Raw genomic sequence first — 20,460 nt, forward strand, 5'->3', positions numbered from 1 at the left:
TTATGCCTATGCATATACATACACACACACACATATATATATATATACACACACATAAACACATGCACACATAGAGGCGATACTAATTCATCAATAGTGAGGCTAGAAGATAGGCCCGAAGGAAACATCCTAGGAGATCAAGTTCAGCCTCCTGCAGCTGCAGGCAACCATCTAGCACGCGGTGCCATTTATAGCATTTATAACCTTTGCTGCAGAACTGGACAGGGTCCTTTTTGATGCTTTTTCCTGTTCCAGTAGGTCACCCCCCCTCTGACTACCGGAAAACTTCTGCACAAAGCCAAAAAGGCTTGATCAATATGTGATAAATCTGTGTTTTAATATCGAAACATGTTTGTAACTGATTAATAGGGTGATGTGAACCTTCTGCCTGCGGTCATGTAGCTACAACGTGCCATAAATTTAGACTCTGCAGACATACCATATATATATGTGTGTATATATATACACACACATATGCATATATATATTATATATACATATAGATAGAGAGAACGAGTGTAAGTATACCAGTGTGTGCTCGGTTCCGCAGGATGGTGCCCTGTAATAAGAAGTCATGCAATGTGCATGCAATAATACAGATACTGTGCAGTAAATTAGGATGAATAGGGTTCGATTCAGTAGCTTTAACAGAGGCATCCAGTGTTGTCTAAGATGCCCCAGGGCATCCCTCCCGGCCTCCAGCTGCTGCTCCAGCAGGTCCCCCGGGCTCCCGTGGCTCCCCGGGTCACCGTCATGCGCTGCGCAGTCTGCGCGCCGTTAACCAAGGCGCAAACCGCACCGCACGTCTGTGTGCCCAAACCGTGGCAAAAAAGGGCCTTGTTGTATAAATCGGGTTACCAGGAATGGACAGTCTTGGTTAAAAAAAGGGAATTGTGGATTTCGAGAACTGGCGCACATCAGCACGGACACCCCGCCTGAGCCTGTACATAAGCCAAGTCAGATGTCCACAGCTTCCCTTATGTTTGCTCTTCCAGGGGATGGAGATTATAACCGGAGAGGCAAGACACGGGAATTATTTCAGGCTGCATGTCAATGAATACAGTATGGTCGAATCCATCACCTGCTTCTCAAAGGAACCCCTTCCTGTCTCCAACTATGTTTGCTTGTACGGGCAGCATGAGCGTCTTCTCAACGACCTCTGTTCCCGCTGGAAGGAAAAGCTGATTACAGATCTTTACAGGTAGGAACTCAGCGCTGTGCACAAAATCTACATTCTGGCAGAATTACAGTTTTCTTCTATTACGGCTTATCATCTATTTTCCCTTAGAACTCCAACTAGTTTTTTAAAATAATTTTCCATTATTTAGCAAAATTATCAGTGGCAATGCAAGCTCTGAAGTCCTTCCTAAACAAGCTCCATCTCTGAGATTTATTTAGAGAAGCAGCAGTGGTTTGCTTCACCAGCTGTCATATGAGAGCCCATTTCAGTAGCTTCGTAACTTCTGCTTCGACTGTTCAGTTGGCTTAATTCATCAAGCTGCCTGAAGGATCTTTTTTAATGAAGGTTCGTATTCAGAAATCATTTTTTAAAGTTTTTTAGTGATCTGAAATCGAATTTTTAAGCCACAGGCTTCTAGGAGGATTTAAATCACGTATGATGATAGTCACACTGAGCAGCTTACCTGCTTATATGGTGATAAAACATCAAACATGAACTTTATCCTCTGGCCTGTGTTCTCTGTGTAACGACCCCAAGGGAGTTATTTTCACTTAAAATTAACGTTATAGCTGGAAGCCGTGTCAGGACTCTGTATACCTAATGGAGGGTCCCCATCCGACTTGCAGGATTTTCCCCTCGAAAGCAGGTCCCAGCAGCGAAGCAGGACTTGCAGGTTTTCTTACGCTGCTCCCCTCTGCCGCCTGCGTCTGAGCAAGGGCAGGGAGGCGTCCGGACTGGACGGTCTGAGGCCAAGGCAGGTTCTCTCAAGTAGTAGGAGACGGTAAATTCGCTTTTGGGAAAAAGCCTGGTTATCTCCAAGGTTTACGTGCCACCTCCTCAGAGAGAATTTTTCTTTGCTTTTGAAAATGCAAACTTAATTAAAGAAGTTATCGTGGGCATTTGAAAAAGCAGATCTATGTCTTAAAATTTGCGCTACTTCTCACAAATTTCATAGCTCAAAAAATTACCTGGCCTAAAACCTCCAGTTTGTTTTATTTCTTATGCCTCAGTGAAAGTGTTTTTGAGGTCAGGCTTGGCAAAGAACTCCCGGGTTTCATTCACGTGCTAGAATTCTTTGAGCATGTAGTTGAAATAGTAGGTAAAGAAGAACCGGCTGATACATCTTATTTTGATTTTCATTTAAGAAAATCCCTCCCAAGTGGTGTCTTGGGAACCTCAGTTATCACAGAAGCAAAGTACTGCCTTGCATAAACTGGTTTTGAGACAAAAAAAAAAACCAGCACAGAAACAAACGGTAAATCTTCCTCATGATACAAGGCTGATCTGGCACCTTGAAAGTTTTTAAAGTTTGTTCAATATATTTACAACTGATTTGAAGAAAGGCATAAATGGTAGTAAAAATTTCAGATTAAACAGTATTATTTAGATCACTCAAGTCTGAGAGGAGCTTCAGAGGGGGCCAGTCTAGGCTTTGTGAATATGAAGCACTGATGATAGCAAATGAAATGTAATAATGACAACTAAATAATTCACACAGGAAGCAATAATTCGAGCTACTCGTACACACTGGTATGAGGTTATGGTAAGTGGTGCACAGCTGATTCACGGACCTATTTTATGGATGTAGCATCTTCAAGTAAAAGCTTGATGTAAAGGATGCACCGTGGTCCAAGAGAAACTTTGCGTGATAGAAGCAACCCAGCGGTCCCAAAAAAATCTGGAAACGTGTAAACCAAGGTCTCACTCCTCGAGAGGTTTTAATGGCACAGTTCTCCGGAGGCGCAGTCGCGTTGCTCTCACTGAGAGTTATTACGTGCCTCCGTAGCAGAACGAGGCACCTGGGATCTTGAGACGGGGACTGAAGAGCCCTCGAGTTCCTGCACCTCTTTCTCCAGCTTTTGCCCTTCTGCTGGTTCCACGGCGAAAATCTTCGCCAGAATATGGATAAGACATCGTACACTGACAAGGACAGAGAAATAAGAATTCCTGCTGAACCTGGGGGGGGGGAAAATCCAGTCGAGCCCTTCACTTAATGACAAAAGACTGGCTTGTATGCCAGATTTAGAGAACAGGGGTTTCAGCGGGCGGCTCCAAAGGTGAATCCCCCTGGAGAGGACTCAGGACTTCCCCAGGACTGGATGCGCATCTTTTCCAAGGCTATGTGTTCTGCAGCTCTCTTCCCGTAGTGTCTCCTCATGATAAATGCTACAGAGTACAGCGCTTCAGTTTTTGATTCTCATCTTGTACGAGAAGACAGAGATGAACCCAAACTTCAACTGTTGGGTTTAAAGGTTTCTTGGCCAAAAATGCTTCTTTGCAAATTGCCCTCCAGGAGAGCCGCTGCTGAGAGGCCTGTGAAACTTGTGAATTATTACCAGAGCAGAGATTGAGGTCGATTTATGGAAACTGTTGGGTTTGTTTTACAGGAAGGGAATGGCACCCAGCAAATGCAAAGTTCACCTAAAGCGCGTATGGTCAATAGGTGCTAAGTAGAAACCGAAGGAGGCTGACATAACTGCGCGAGATAGCGGCTAAGATAATTTTCTGGCACTGCCACAGCTGATCCGGTTCAGCTAATATGTTTTGAGCACTGGGAAAAACTCAATATTCAGATCGTAGCAAGGCAGCATCAGGTTTTTTCCATGGTGTTACAAGCTGCAAACACAGCTGCGACCGGATCTTTTCGATGAAGCACGAAAGCTGCCAGACCCTGAGGCCTTTGCTGCGTGCCCAGACGCGGCTGCGGGGCGGTCAGCGCACGCGCTAGCAAGCGTCCCTCCAGCGGCAACATCAGCAACACCATCTCGCTTTGGGACTTCTGGCTGCGGCGTAGCTAGCAGGAGTTTCCTGACCTTGACAAAATTAGTCTCTGCACCGCTGGGGTGTTTTCAGCATACGTTACCCAGTCGCTTCTGCAGCCTCCTTTGAACCGCGTGTTTCTCCAGGCACTGACTCAAACTAACGCTTTTAAGGACCCAAGGGCAGAAGCGATGATTTTGGCAGCACCGGAATAATCGCAGCGGTGCAGGAGAACGAAGGCAGCGTGACCAGAAGCAGTTACCGTTACAGCAATGACAGAGCAATTCTGCCAACCGCTGCGGTAAAAATGGGCAGCGAGTTTTCTTCTCCACATCTAAGGGCATAGACCCTAAAAAAAAGAAGTTCTGAAAGTGTGATTCGTTATTGCTGGCCTGCTGGGGGAATTAGCAAGCCACATCTGGGGACAGGGGAGAATTTGCACTTTCTTTTTTTTTTTTAAAGCACTTAAAATGCCTTTATGCAATTACTGCTTAATGGACATTTATATTCAAACTGCTGCAGAATCAGTCAGTCCCATGGTACTGTGTTCTGTCTATTCTTCTATCAGATGAAAATAAAAGAGGCTGTTTTTAATGGCTTTGGGCAGGTCTTCTACTGGAGAAGCCAGGGGCAATGTGGTGAAGATGCTGATTATCTTCACCCACCTGAAATCAACTTTATCACCCACCGATCTGATTCAGCCTGCGGCGGGGCACAGATGAGGACTGCCCAATACGTTACCTGGAAAGCAAATAAGGGAACTTCAGGAGGGCGAAAGGATTGTCCGAGTGGACATGCCTAACCCCACTGCAAAATCTGAAGTATTTGCCCAGAAAAAAAAGATGTTAGAGGTGAGAGAAGCAGCCGTTTCGGCCTGCAGCTCGGGAGGGATAAACAGTGAAAGACAGCAAAAAAGGGAAGGGGGAAGAACAATAATTATTTCGGCACTGATCACTTTTAGCAAAATAATATAACTGCCGCTATGCCCACATATGCCATTTCCGCTTGGGCCAACAATTCCACACCACACACACACTAATAAGCTTTTGAAAGCTTCATTTGAAATAAGCCCTCATCAAGAACTTGTCCAAACTTCTACTTCTTCGAGCTTTAACTCTCCCTTTTGTAGGATATCTTCACCCTACCGCAAGAGCAGTGCTCACCTCGTTCCCTTCGCAGCAGCCCGGCAGAGGTGCACGGAGGCGTGCTGACGGCCCTTCTCAGGCGTGCTTTTGCAAGACTGGATGCATTCACATGAAAGCTGTGCAAGCTTGCTCCCCCTTGTATGACGGTTTATAATCCTCCGGTGTAACAGCTCAGCGTCCCACGGGCACCTGGGTACGAGGAGTAAACCAGGACCCCTGCGTAGCTAACCCGCAGTCCTTGCTCTCAGAGTTTGAAGAGATGACACATTAACTTTCCAAACGGACAGCTTATTTCGTCGTGAGAGCAATTAAGAATGTATTAGCCTCTTTGGCCATCGTGATAGGATCCTCACACCATGCACAAGCTGATCGGGGGATTACAAGCAAGGTCAGGTTCTAAACAACCATAGAGATTTTAAAAATCTCAAGAGGGATGAAGATCCTGGTGATGATCTGTTAATAGGATGAGTTGGGCCAGTCAACATTATAAGACTAGGAAGGGCAGCTTCATCTTATCTCAGCATATATACTCACTGGGGAAGTCATCAGCTTCTGCAGAAGACAGGTTGTTTCTTAACTGGCCTTAGCCGTGGTTATTTGTTGGCTGAAACTCCTAGGACCTTACCAGGGTTGAAGTTTCGCAAGGTCAGAGGTCCTCTCACATCCACATACTCACAAGCACCACAACCTGCGTGTCCAAGAGGTCTGGCCAAGATCACTTGTGTACAACACAGAGGGACGTCACTCATCAGGTCTTCATCACATCTCTTGAGCTCTTCTTAATTAGTGATGATGAACTGATTTTGGACTTGCCTTTTATATCCTTTAGAGGTGGATGTTCTCTGGGATCTTCTGCCTCATTATTTCATCTCACCTCTCATAAGTCTGGGGCAAAATTCCTGAATTTCAGTTGCTATGTTTTCCTTAGCTGGCTATTTTATTATCTTCTTTATGCCTTATCTTTAGGTCAGTTTGTTCCTTCTCTTCTTGCTGTTTGGTCATTTGAATGAGATCAAACATATGGTGCTCTGTAGCAAATAACACGTGCTGTTCTTCAACCCTTGTTCTGTTGTTTCTTCTGGTACTTTCGCACACATATGCGCACACGTGCACACATACATACATTTCCGTTCGTAGCAATCTTAATATTTCAGTTACAAATGTCTACACGATGAGGAGGATAGCTTCTCCAGCTGGTTTAAAAGACGGAAGACAGAGAAGAGCAACCCACTGCAGCAAGGGACACCTCCCCCCAGGAGCTGTCACCTTTGCCTGCTACTGTTGTTCCTTCGCAGTCAGCCAAGGAAGAGGGAAAGGTCTAGCGAGAAAAGGAAGAGACAGTGAGAGGAGGTAGAAAACTGCCAGTAATCTCCATGTAACAGTCCTAGCACAAAGCAAAACTGGCACTGGGAATTGCTTCTCTCAGGAGGAGGTAGCACAGTGGAAAAAGGCTGGTGCTATAACACAGTCTCATAATCTATAAAATTATATATGCAATATATCAAATGCAATTAATATGCATATACATATAATATACATACATATGATACAATAACATTGCAGTCCAGTCAGCTGCTTTTGTGGGTGCTGCTGGGCCAAGCTATTTCTAGGTTGCTAAATTCCCTGTACTCTAAAATAATTGAACAGAGTATGTGATGCTGTCTACCCACTAAACATTATGTAAAGCTAAACTTTGCTTCCAGATGACCTGCATTGTTCTGAAATAGTTGCATTTGTTTCTGAGATAGTTGTGTCATTTTGTAAAACAACTATGAAGTTACTTTATTTTCTGATATATCGACTGGAAGCAAGAAGTTGAGGACATAGTAGTATTTTACTTCCATCTCCTGTTTCGTTCCTGTAGAATGAATTCATGCATGATAACACGACCATAAAGCCACCATAGCCATCTGCATTTTAAGGTATTACTAATTATTATACATCATGAGTACACATAAACCACTATCAGGTTGAATTACAGCTGCACAGACAATGTGACCGAATTCTCGTCTTTCTAAATTTTTGGCTGTTCAGCTTTGCAACCTCCATAATGTTTAATTTAAACTTGATAGAGTTTTCAGAAAGGGTAAATAGGCATGTGGCCGGCACCTGTGTGAATGTCTATTTAGTAGGACAGGAACATCTATCCATACGCGCCGGATACATCTATCCGTTGCCCCCTGAGCTGATGTGATGACTAATAGCAGTAGTGTCTTGCCGAGCTCGTTGTGGCCCCTCACGAGAGGAAGGAGACCCTCCCGAAACTATTTCACACCTTCCCGGCAAACCCAGTCCGACCTGAACTCCTTGAGGCTCTTAGCGAAGATTGCTCCCTCCATGTACCCAGGCCATGTTTCCTCCTGAAAAAGGTTTCTTTTCTTGAGGCTTTTAGGCAGATAAGAAGTGGTGTCTTGTCTTCCTTTGACAAGGAATATGAAAATGTATTCAATGATTTCTGTGTGCGTGATAAAGAGAAGAAAAACTGGTTTGGGTGTTCTTCACATGAGCTCTAATGATTTCACATCGCTGCTTGAATGCAAGCCTGATGGGGCTGAATTTCTCTTTCTGACCTTGAAAAAAAAAAAGATCCTTTCAAACTAGTACACATTACACCTACATCCACTTGTAGGATCTTCCAGCAAGATGTAAAGTGCCCTCAGTGAAAAGAAAATGTAGGCTGTGGAAATGTTTGTGGTCTGTTAGTTAAGCTTCTAGACGTGCTGGTTGAAACATTAATTTCCCTCGCCCCTCCTTTATGCTTCCATTTTGGCGAAGGCCCTCGTCTAAGGCAAGAAAGTACTATGTTTTAATCTTTTTTTTGGTCTGCATTTAGATTTCCCAGCATGACATCTAGTTCCAGGAATGGACACAGTGGAACAGCTGTCACCTGGGAGCTAATTTATCTCTAGGCAGCATGCAAATTATCTTTTAAATAATTAGAGACTGCACCTAGCAATGGATTTCCTCACTGATTTGCGTTCAGCATAAAGGCTGAAGGTTAACCCCATGATACCGGATCTCCTGACCGTAATGTGCCAATGCCATTTTCAAATTAGCATTAACAACAGGCCCTCAAGATTCTGCTAACTTGAAGAAGTAACCCCTTCCGGTTGCGCGCGTGAAACTGCCGCTAATGGTAATAAGAAGATAAATAATGTTTCCTTTTGTTGAGGGAAAAGTTCCATTGATTTCCGTACGAGTTCAACATGATTAAAAGCTGCAGAACTTGACCCACAACCAAATTCAAAGATCAAAACATTTCTCTCACCTTCTCTCTTCCCCCCCTACGGTAAATTTACTCAGTGTAGGGAACCAAGCAGGTTGGTGGGGATCCATCCCCCTAGCCATGGTGGGAACCTCCCCATCGGTCTCGGGGAACATGTTCACGCTTTGGCGGTGCGGTGGCCTGTTCCTTCCACATCTCCTTCTGCACTGAGGTGTGAGGAGAAGGTACAGTTGCATCTACAGTCATCCAACCCCCCCCCCCGAAAAAAGATGGATCTCTCTTATCCCAAGGAAGAGCTGTTTGGCCCTGAGAATGCAGCTGCACTTGTCAAATTGATTATAATTATTCAAAAAGACTTTAATAAGTTCATAAATTTATGATCTCAGCAGGCAATAATCGAAAAACAGCATAAAATCATCTGACTATAGTTCCACAGTCACTTGGCTACAAAATGCACCAGCGTACTTCAGTCTGAAAGTAGTGGAAGCTTTTAGTGCGTTAAATACTCCTCTATTACAGTACTTTCACCGCTCAGTGAAAGCCTCGGATGCTTTTGAACTAAATTTTTTTCAGTGGAGCAGTGCTTTTAGTTTTCACAGTTAAACCGGTCAAGACTATATGTGATGGAACTAATCAGTTTTAAAGTTCAAGACTTCTCCTTTCTCCTTCTTCAGCAGCCAGTTACTATGGACTTTTTAAAGGAGGTCTCAGGGCAACTTTACAAGTGCCCAGTTAAATGCTCCTCAGCACGCTCACCTGCCTGAGCTGCGATCCCAGTGATACAGATATTAATGTGAGAATAGCAGATGTTAGGCTTTTCAAAACTTTGCCTCTTGGCAGGCTGCTGCAGCCATACTTAGGCCGGATTCTCTGCTCTAGCTTAATTCAGAGTAGCATTTGAGCGGGCTCAGTTCATTTACTTAGCTAAACATGAATTTAAGAGCCAATGTTTTTGTTTCTAACTACACAGACAACAGCTGAAGAAACAGGCTGTTAAGCTAGAAGATGAACACATCCAGTCAAACAGGTGTCTCTTCTGACTGCACCACGGTGGGATCCACTTCGTCCCTCTGACTATTTTATAAGATGCCAAAGTCTACTCGGCAACTTGTCAAGGTCTTGGACAGGCAATATTTATTGACCAAGAGAAGTTCCATCCTCATTTGTCATTATGCTACAAGAAAAAAGGCAGGATTTGCCATCAGGGACAGTGACTGGTCCATCTTGCTCCTGCCCCGCGTCGGGTGGCCTCCATCAGGTCCCTTAGCTAGCGTGTTCCTCAGCACTGAGATTTTTAAGCTGTGGTTGTCTAATGCCAGGGCAGTCAAGACGCCAGGAGCCAAAGACACATTACCCTAAAGCTGAAGATTATGTATACGAGCCTGTTATGTCACCTGGACATTTACGCTAGGCTAGCTTAGGTATCCGCTCCAGGAAAGAGTTTTTGTAATTTTTATTGAGTTAATTTCTCCTAAGGTTGCATCTTAAAAAGGCTCAGCTGGAACTTGCACTCCCAAGAGCCAGGCTCTTCCCTGACGGGAAAGACTTTTCTTCACGGAAGAAGAAAGCAAATTCCAGTAAGTTTAATATGAAGTGCTCCCTATGCCTCACTCCTTCGGTGCTCTTGGAGGTCTCTGGTGCCTCCTGAAAGCCTTCAAATTCTTGCCGTTGCCACAGCAGCAGATAAAAGGCGGGGTGAGGGAGAGAGCTCCAAAATATTTCTTATATTTTATTTTAAAGCGCGTGGATTTGTTGTGGGTCATTGGTGCTTCACGGCACTTCACAGGAGAGGAATGTGCTAAGTTTTGCCTGGCGAGGGACAACCCTTTTGTGTGCGGCGGAGGTAAAGCTGACCGTAAGACAGTTGCCAAGTTATAGGACGCACCCGTAGAGCAGTGGAATCTCCCTCGGCTGCATCTGAAGTATCAAACAGATAATTAGAGGGGTCTCCTGATACCTGGCAACCAAACGAATGCTCGCTGGCATCATGCCTTTAATATGATAGAAAAGCGCTTCGTATATGCTCCGTTCGGCGTTAATGAAAATCAAATTTACTAACATAATGCGTAAAGAGCCGGCCCACTAGTTTCTAAAACTACTTAAGTAGTTTATTTATCGGATTAGGTGCGAGTGGTTTTCGTACTTGGGATTTTGCAATGCCGTACTCGCCAATCGGTTTGCAGTCGCGGCCCGCAGAAGATGCCGGCCGCCTGGCGCTGGCGAGGCAGCAATCCCGACGACCAGGCGAAGAGGATACGTCCCGCGGGCGCGTGACGGGGCGTGCAGCCGAGGCGGCGCCGCTGCAACGAGCAGCGCCCGTTTGGGCTCCCAGGGAGCGAGGGCAACACCGTCACGCCGATGGGTTTTTAAGTGGCCCGCGGGAATTTCGTGTTGCCCAGCCAGCCCCTTTTCACGGCGCTTCTCGTGCCTATACGCCTGGTTTGCTCTCTGCGTACTGCTGAAGTTAGTAAAATGTTGTATGTTGAACACCTTGTGTATTTAACAGTTTCTAAAGCACGGTGGCAGACTAATGTACGCCGTAGCAACCCAAGTGCTTGCAATAACACGTAACACCTCCCAGAAGAGCGCCTTTTATATTGCTGCAGCGTGTGTATGGGAATCACTAGTACGATACTACCTCATTTGCCAGGACGGTCGTGTGCAGTTATCGATACGTCATGTGCAGTTATCGATACGTCATGTGCAGTACCTCGCTGGCTTTCAGAGGTCGTAAAGTTATCAATATCAGAACGATGGGCTAGTTAATGCGCTTTCTGACAGGTGACACACCTGGGATATTGCCAAAGTTAAAGAAAAGGGTTTCCAGCTCCCGTTCTGTTGCCTGGGGAGGGCTTCCTTCAGGGCACGGTTTGGTCAAGTTCCCAAGGCTGGTCAAAATAAGAAGAGGAATCTGTTTGCCTCGTGGAGCAATCTCGGTGCCGGTAGGCTGGAGATCTTTTAGAAGAAACCAAACTGCAGGATACACCTCAGGAGCGGCCCCCAGCTGCACACTCCGTGAGATCCTCCTCTTCCCGTACGCAGCCGGCCCGTTATGGGTATTTCTCATTTCCCGGAAGGTGGATTTACACATAAAAACTTTAGACCGATGCGCTGCTGGGCATCCCCACCACCAGAGGTTTAGGCTTTTGGAGCAGAGCGGGGCGAGGTTACACGGCAGCTACGTGACAGCTCCTGGGGGCCTTCCGCGGACACACCGGTGTGCAAACTCCCGTTCGCTAGGATGCGTCGGGAAATTCCACCCAGAAACTATAAAACTGGATAACGTCACTGGGTGTGTCGGTAGCTGTTCTCATTTATGCTCACGTTAAATTCTTTTGCATTAGTTATGCAGGCTAAAAGTGCTCGAAATACTTCTGATCAGTGTAAATAACATTTGCTTCCTTTAAAGTAACCACTTTGACTTTCCTGCTTCAATTCAATTCACACATCATAGCGCTATTTGCATTAAGCTAAAAGTGATTAAATAATCATCAGTGTCATTTTATGAGAGTTTAAGCAGAAACACCCCACTGGATTGTTTAATGACACAATTTTAATAAATCTCACAATATAACAGAGAAACTAGGGGAAAAACTGAACGCTTTTACTTTTTTTAAACATTATTTTTAAAAGGACTAGCTAAAGATATGAATTTAAGATGATTTATGGCCTGGGTAATCAGGGTTTATTGCAACATGAACTAGATGCTAGGTACAAAGGACAGTTTTAGACCAGGCTTTCAAAAACTAAGAGCGACGGTTTATTAAAAGAAATACTAGACTGCATCGCTGTCTGGAGAACGCGATGGAGCCCGTAACGTTAGCACACGACGATTACAGTTAAGGGATTTTGTTCATCCTGCAGACCACGAGACCTGTCTCCCGCAGGTGGAAAAAAACAAAAGACAGGGTATGATGTGGCAGGTAGTGAGCGTGCTTAAGAGGGACTAATGCTATTCTACACGTTACAGCCTAATTAGAGGAAAATTCATGTGCTTTCTATGAAAAGAGAGCCGGAATAAGGAAAAAGGAACACAGGAAGGGATATTAAAGCACTCACAGCTTTTTTTTTTTGAAGGGAATTAAATGCTAACCCCAAGGTACACTGGAAGAGCTGTACTTACCTAACAAATCAATGTAAATAACAGACCCCTTTAGGTGGCTTTAGATTTATATATATTTAATTAACATAGTTTTTTAAGGAACAGCTAACTTGCTAATGAGGAGCTAGGTTACCGAGAAACCCCACGTCCAAATTAGTACGGAAGGGCCAGTCAACTAAATCTTACCATATTAATTTGCAGTCGAACCTTGCTGATTCATATTAATAATTATGCAAACCATTATGAATGACTGAACTCTGCGAATTAATAAACAAGTAATTGTGGGAAAGCAATCATACCACTCCGCACAGCATATTTGTTGACTTTGTGAGTCAGGTTTAATTTCCTTTTAATTGTTCTTCATAATACATTACATGTGATATAGCATTATGTGAAAAAATGCAATAAACCTTACTGCAGGGTCAGACGTAATTTTCTTGTCCAAGCAGCAGACAGCAATGATTTTATACCAACTTTAAAGAGCACAGAGTTTAGAAAGTTTAAAAAGCAGTTTAGCAAGGATCAGCTAGCTACCAATGACTGCTACCGTTTAGTGAAATATATAAACTTTATGAAACGCCAGTGCTGAAATAATGAAGAGCATCTCTCTAGGCTACTTCGAACAGGAAAGAACTGCAGTATTTCAACACGAAGCAAGTATTGCTAAAATTTGTTTTCTAATGGGGCCCGTAGGTCACGAGACTTTATGACCTGGAAATGTAACGTTTCCAGGATATTGAAAATACAGAAAACAACAGACTTGTTGGCCAAGATGGGTAACCAGCCCTTGCAAACGGAAGATGCTGGCAAGCAATGCGCACAGGTATATTACAGACCGTGACCCAAACGCCATTCACGGCAGCGTGTCTCTGCGGCGACTTCCGTGGGGTTTTGGACTGGGCCCAGTGGGATCAGGACGGACCTCCAGGAGGTTTGGATTCAGTGGCCGTTTTTCTTAAGCAAGAACTGCAGGATGAGCTACGTTTTGCTACTGCGGCTACAGACGAAAGGGCTTTATATCTGTCAGATTTTAAATCAGTCGTCTTTGAAATAAAAGACATTTGCTGGTTTGGTCATAGTCCTGTTAAAAGTAATAAATAAGCGCAGACTTCCTCTCTGTGATTTATTTATCTCTGTTGAAAAAGTGCAAGAGAGATGTCAGCCTCTAAATTAGCGTAGCATATCGTTATTTTGTAAATCTGCCCAATAAAATAAATCACAGAGCCAGATTCAGTGTCCATTAAAGTCTCCTGCTCTCACTAATGGTTAGGTCAGAGCAGTAGCAGCCCTAGCTCAGTGAATTTAACAGAAGCACCTAAAACGCAGGCACCAATAGGTGTCCAGTGAGCAGAACTACAGAGTAACCAGTTAAGCATCTCTCTTGCTACAGCCCTGCTGGTTTTTCAGCATTTGTTTCATTGTTCAGCAACTGTAAGTAAATCTTCAGAAATTACAAAACGGGGAACGTTTTTGCTTTCTTTGTGATTTAAGAAAAATGCTTTCGGCTGATGCATTATGGGAGTTTACACAAATTAATCTTGCTTTACACCTCCGTATACAAGCTGCCTTTTGAAATTATCGGTCAGCTGATATTTAGCAGGAAATATTCCGTGTTTTTATTTATGCTGTCATTCATTATTATCGGCAAGTAAATTTATACTGTACGATTCCTGGTCCAGCTATGCAAGGAAAAGCTTAGAAATATGCTCTTTTCCTTTCCTGGAATCATCACCATTTCTTTATAATTAAGAGTCTCAAACATATGCATATATTTCCCCAAAACAACGCATCTCCTCTTTTCCTGGCAAGATGGGACCTTTCTTCTTACGCGCGCTTGTGTCAGAGAAAAGACATAGGTGCCTTCACAGGTACTTCTAGCATAACTGAAGTTATACCCGAGCCCTCGGCAGCTAGCCAATCGCTTCGATTTAATCGGTGTTTGTCCTACTGTTTGGGTTCGTGTTATTTTTAATAGCAACGGTTTTCCTCTTACTGAATACACAGTGGCAAAATCGAGGAGAAGCAATGCAGCAAAGGCACACCAGCACTTGCGTAGCTTTTTCCATCACGTGCCAAAAGCGCCAATGAGAAAGTCAGCTGCCGTAAACTGGCAAGATCACTGTGAGTTTAAAGAGTCTAAACATGTTAAGAAATAGCTTAGAATATTTTGAAATCTGAATATTTGAGAACTGATACAGTATCTTATACAGATGTAGAGAGATCTGCATTTCAAGCATTACATTTCTTCTTAAAAAAAAATGTTTACACCAGAAAATGAACATCTAGCTTGGCTATTCACTATATTGTACCAAGCGGGGGAAGCTGCGGAGAAGAGAGGGGACTTTTTAAACTCATCCCCTGCAAATCTGTGCGTAGGGCATCAGTGACTCTGTCTTTCTTACTGTGTGCCTGAAAAAAATTGTGCCAAAAAGGAAACAGAAAAAGCCTACGCTAGGTTTACCGCCTGCTGGAGTTACGCGAGGTACGTAAAGCTGCGGAGCCACGGGGGGACAGTGATCGGATGGATGTGTTAGGCTGACGCGTATCGTGTCTTCAGCACGCTGGTAGCATATTCCGATTACGAGCTATTCGGGGCAAGTATTTTTTCCTCTGCCTCTGTGAACTGCCCAGAACGATGGATATTTTGCCACGGATCTAAGAGTTACCGCAGCGTGAGTAAAACGGCACGGGATAATCCGTGCTGGACTCAAGATAGCTCTATGCTGAATTTAGGTTCTTCCCGCATGCGTGTGTGTGTGCACGCACACGCACGAGCAAAACAGTGGCGCTACCAGGTGAGCGAGGAAATTGCATTTGCTTTTATTATCACTGCTTCCATAAAAGCTGTAGGCAGCAAGAGAACGCCCAAGAACGGACGCAGCATCCTCAAAAGCTTTAGCTAATAACGTAGCAGCAAGCCGTGGAAGGATTTTTTTCAAAGGCGTCGTCGCAAGGAAGCGGTGCCCACCTCCCCTCCGAGCTTTCCGAAAATCCCCCCACTTCGTCCCCGTCTCGGGGCAGGCAGAAGTTACCGAGAGCGTGAGACAAGGCCGTGGGGAACGTCCCGCTGATCAGGTCCGGCGTTGAAATCCTCTTCGCTGGATTCTGCACCGGCGGGTAGCCGTCTCGGCGCGCTCACGGATCCTGGGAATTCAGCAAGCTCACCTGCAGGAAGGGATTATTCCGCGGTGCTTTAATGAGCCACCAGGTCTGCGTTTCCCAGGGCATAAGGTGTGCCCACAGGCACGGTGGCACCCGTTATCTCCGCTGTCATCTCGTTCACAGAAGAAAAGGAATTAAAGCAATTAAAAACGTATTACCATCCCCGTATTAAAAAGAAAACCACTGTTTTTAGGCTATAATAATGAGATTTACTTGCACATAAAAAGCAATAAGAAAATTAAAGCTTTTTAAGATTTGGTTTCTGATTTTTTTGCCACTTTAGTATGTTCACATCGCTGTTTTGAGTTTCTCCCTCCACTAGCGATTTTTTTTTTTTCTGAGAGGATCCTAGGATTTCAGTAGCTGAGATTTCCCAAGAAAAGTATCAAATACGAAAAACATAACGACAAGGAAACACAATTGACAACAATCCTCATAAGCGCATCTGATATGAAACGATACAATATAATATAACTGGAAATTATTCAGGCCTCATCTTGTCTCATTTTCATGAAGGGAAACCCAAACTGCAGAAGTTTGGAAAACATGACAGCGGTGTGGTAAGACTGGTCTGTATTAGTACTACAGTTATGCCAAGCTTGCAAATGGTATAGGATCATGTCTACCGGAATAGGTAAAGTCTGTCTATGGAGCTGGTCTTCACCTTTACTTTGTTGCTGCGGGACTTTTCCTCTCTCTCCTCCTGGGATAATTTTTTAAAACTTTATTTCTCGCCTTTTATTTTTGTCATAAGAACTGTGTGCGTTTTACTCTTAAGGTTTTCCGTTCGACGGTTAGAGTCGGCGGCAGAGCTCGTGCCTGTTACACGCGTGACGGAGACGTTGCCCCCGGGTCAGCGGCAAGTCCCCCCCACCCCGTCCTTGCTCGGGAGGGCCGGTACGCAGCGGAGAAGTGCCGCAGCTCCGTAATTAGCTTTCGTGTAGACAAAAACGCTGTTCTCTGAAAGTGGTGTGGAGCTGCAAATTAAATGAGAGTCTGGAGAATAAATGTAGATAGCTCTCAGACCGAAATTCATTCGCATGCATATTCCGTTTTTGTTGGCTCGCGGTGGCCCGCTTCATCCATTTTTTTTTTAATGCTGTTATCTCTAGAAGGGAGAGATTCCATTCCTTTTGTATAGGACGCCACTAAATATTTTCCTGCTTCCTGCCTTTCATCTAGCGCAGGCTAACACATGGCAAATGAGGCAGAGCCGACTTTAAATACTGTTTGCCAATGACAGGCGAGAACAGCCTCCTAGCGACAAAAAGGCTGTCGGGTTTTTGCCGTCGGAAGGAGACCATTGCATGCCGGTCTAGTTACAGACGCCTCGCAATGATAGCTCCTGCAGGTATGGAAGTCCACCAGCAGGGGATCCCCCCCGTTAGGAGTCTGGAGAACCCCCGTCGCGCTCCGGGCAAACGCCGCCGTCTCCTACGCGTTTACGTGGATCTGCTTTCTCAAAAGCACCACGCGTTCCGTTAGCAAGGTGATCCTGTCTAAAAAATAAGCAGATTAAAAATGCAGAGCCAGCAAACAAAAAGTGAACCGCTTGTATCTTTAAATTGTCTTCGATGGTTACGGTTCTTCCGCTGAAGGGAAGCAAAGGAAATCTGGGAGTAAACGGTTGCTTATGGAGAGCTCCTCTTGCCAGACTAACCGGCAAATACAGGCATTTTCCGTTCCCCAAATAAAGGCATTTTATTTGCGTCTAATATTGTAAACCGGTGACAAATGTCAGGTTTCAAGCTCCAAATCTGGGAATACCGAGATGAACAGTTAAAGCTGCACTTATCAGCCAAACTGGTAACGATAGCAATAATACGTAGCATCCCTAAAGCATTTTATAAGCATCGCTTAGTGCTCACAGCATCTCGGTGAGGCAGCTGAAAAACTTAATTAAGGCGACGCAGTTAAAAGATTTGCCTCAATCGAGAGATGAAACCACTATCGGAGTCAGAATTAAAACTAAGACGCTAGCTTGAAAAGATAAAACAAAATGCTCGGCCAGAGGAACATGGCTTTTAGCAGGGCATTATCAGTAAAAGTACCGAGTCTTTAATTATCTTCATGTTTTCTAGTATGCAATCCGCCCCCCCTTCCGCTGCTTTGGTATCTCGTACCAACGTTAAGTTAAAGGTTTGGGTGGCGGGTTTTTTTTTTTTTTTTTAATTGATGTTTGTTTAAATATTTGGGGAATATCCGTTTCCAGCTCTCTGTACGTACTGTAGGCATGTAATTACTTTAATCACGATACTTAGAGCCGAGCTCGTCTTTTCCAACGTTTCTAACACCTGGAAGACTAGCTGCTCTCCGTCCTGGCGACGCGCCGCCAAGCCTGCTGCCGGAGGCTCCTAGCGTTTGCCGTCACAAGAGCGCGGGAGTCGCAACAGCACCGGCAAATATTTGTACCGCGGCAGCGCCTAGCGGGGGGAGTCCCAGCGCGCCGCTTGCTGCACCCGCCTGCAAGAGAGGCAGCCCCGGCGCCGAGAGCCCGCGATGCCCGGAGCAACACGGAGGGACGGCGAAAAAACAGCGCGTGATGGGATGAGCACGTTAAAAAAAAAAAACCACCCTGGCAACGTGCTGCCAGGTACCCGGCGCGGTGGCCTTTTTCCCGCTTTTTCACAAGGAGGATGTTGTCACGGATGCTGGCACTGAAAGAAAAAGGAAAAGTTGCAAGCGCTTCCTCCCCGAATCGGTTCAATTTGGCGTCGGTGCACTAGTGCAAAGAACATATTGCAACACCGCGGTGGCCTGTTTTTCTGGCCTTTATTAATCCAGAAACCTTAATGATGAACAACATTTGTGTCATTGTCTACACAAATTTAATTTGTTTATGCAGCAGTTCAGTTAATCCTGCAATCTGCTTTCCTCAAATGAGGACAGATAATGGAGACACCGTTCTTTACAGGTCTTCAGGCTTTTAAATTCTGATAAAATCAGGATTCTTCACTGGGTCTTGCCACAGCTCTGAATTAAGCCACTTTAAATGTAATTACTGAAGCTGGCTGTACATCAGGAACATCCATTAAAAGAATTGATTGACCATGCTGTTACAGGAGGCATTTTATGAACAAACGATCATGATGGGTCCAGAACTGTAATTTATAAAGGCAAAAAAGCAGGTAAATACTTTATTAGTGGTTAATGAGAGGTTCACAAGATAACTAAATTTCTTCTCTTTTAACCAGCTACTTCAGGGAACCTTGGTCCATGGCCATCTATCACGATCGGTTTATTGATCTTAAGAACGAACTGCGCCAAATCCTAATGACGAGCGAGGTAAGAAAAATGACTGGAGAGGGCATTTTATTATTTGGGTAATTTGTTACTGTTGTTCACTTTGGTTTCTTTTCCCATTTTTCTCCTAAAGCTTTACATTTCTGTTTAGCTATTGTCTTTGGGAAACCTGAACATATTCTATGCCTAAAACAGAGGGATTTCACCAAGTTCAGCATATGTTTCATGTTTCAGCATGTGTTTCAGCAGTTTTGTAATTTTTACATATTTTCAAATTTGCCAGTAGAACTTGTAATTAAGTTACTTTGTTTTCTTACACAGCATTTTTGCATTACATATGCAGTTTAGTACAACTCCCTGGCAAAATCTGTAAGCTTATGCATTCAGTTATCACTTTTTTTTTAAAAAAAAAAGGTTTCATAATATGAATACCCCAAACGCCATCCTAAACTATCTGGACCTACGAGAAGTAAATCCTTCAACATCCACCGCTTCTGGGAATGGCTTTTGTAGCTGACAGAGGGAAATCAGCTGGCTTTTTCAGTCATAACTGGATTTCCCGAGTAAGGATGAAATGAAAATGTTTGCTGCTGCCGCAGCTTCAGTCTTAGCACTGTAGCCCTCAGCATAAAGGCTCGGCAGTCCATAACTTTGCCTCCTCAAAATCTAAAGCGCGCTGCATTGCCTGGAAAGCACCCACAGACCACAGCAGATTTCTAACGATTTTAAGACCCCCCACACACACCCCAAATATGAATTTCTGGCTGATCTAAAACACAATTACAGTCTGAGTCTCGATACTTCCAACCCACTATTTGGGACCAATTTACCCTATTCCTCCTCGTGCTGCTTTTGCTTTTGTTTCACATCCCGAAATTCTGCGCGACTGCGTTTTTTTCAAGCCTTCGCGCTACAGAATTTTTAACAGCGTAGGAAACGAACAGAATGAACTATAAGCGGATACAAAAGGAAGGGACGCCGAGTGGACTGTAGCCCACTCATTTATATGGCCAAAACCGTGGTGTGCTGTCATGTGTCACAGCTGTAGCTGCACAAACACCCGACCCCTGCCTCCTCCCAGAAGGGCTAGATGTAATTTTCCTCCTATTGTCACGGTAGAGAAGGTGCCTCAGTGCAGTTTTATTTTAGATTCTCTTGAAAGACATCTATAAAAGAAGACAAAATGAAATCCTGTGCAGAATGGGAGGCCTGATGAGAAGTGTTTTTCTTGCCATCACTCAGCCACGCTTCGCACGCTGCAAATGTGAACAGCTTGAGAGAAAGGGGAATTGGTGTCCTACAAATGTCAGAATTAAAGACTCGCCTGCCTCACCCTTTTCTCGTTGGCAGCAGCCCTGACACACAAAAATAGTCTCGCTGAACTCGCTGAAAGCACCTCTATGAGTCAGGATTGCTTACATGAACATGCATTACCGCATCTGCACCCGAACGCCCATTTGTCACTACTTTTTGCATTTTTATTCCGATTTTCTTCACGGTGACGCTAACTACCTTGGTATTTACTAAATGTCACACGTGCACCTATGGAGTACATTATAAGAGCCTTGAAATCGGCTGTATTTCTATATGGAGCAAAAGACCTACTGCCTTTGTTTCCTGTGGCTGTCATTGCAGCTCGTTT

General features: G+C 44.5%; 1 protein-coding gene across 1 annotated transcript in view; it reads left to right on the plus strand.

The window, feature by feature from the left end:
- The window catches only part of CFAP61 (cilia and flagella associated protein 61), a 123,048-nt gene extending 102,871 nt beyond the window's left edge, over window positions 1–20,177 (plus strand). The window contains exons 24-26 of the mRNA XM_026060200.1: window positions 996–1,201; window positions 18,770–18,860; window positions 20,061–20,177. Of these exons, the coding sequence (XP_025915985.1) occupies window positions 996–1,201; window positions 18,770–18,860; window positions 20,061–20,177 (414 nt within the window). The remainder of the gene's footprint in view (window positions 1–995; window positions 1,202–18,769; window positions 18,861–20,060) is intronic.
- Window positions 20,178–20,460: the final 283 nt, after the last annotated feature.

Source organism: Apteryx rowi, unplaced genomic scaffold (genome assembly GCF_003343035.1).
Source record: "Apteryx rowi isolate R43461 unplaced genomic scaffold, aptRow1 scaffold_167, whole genome shotgun sequence".
In the NCBI taxonomy this organism is placed as follows: domain Eukaryota; kingdom Metazoa; phylum Chordata; class Aves; order Apterygiformes; family Apterygidae; genus Apteryx; species Apteryx rowi.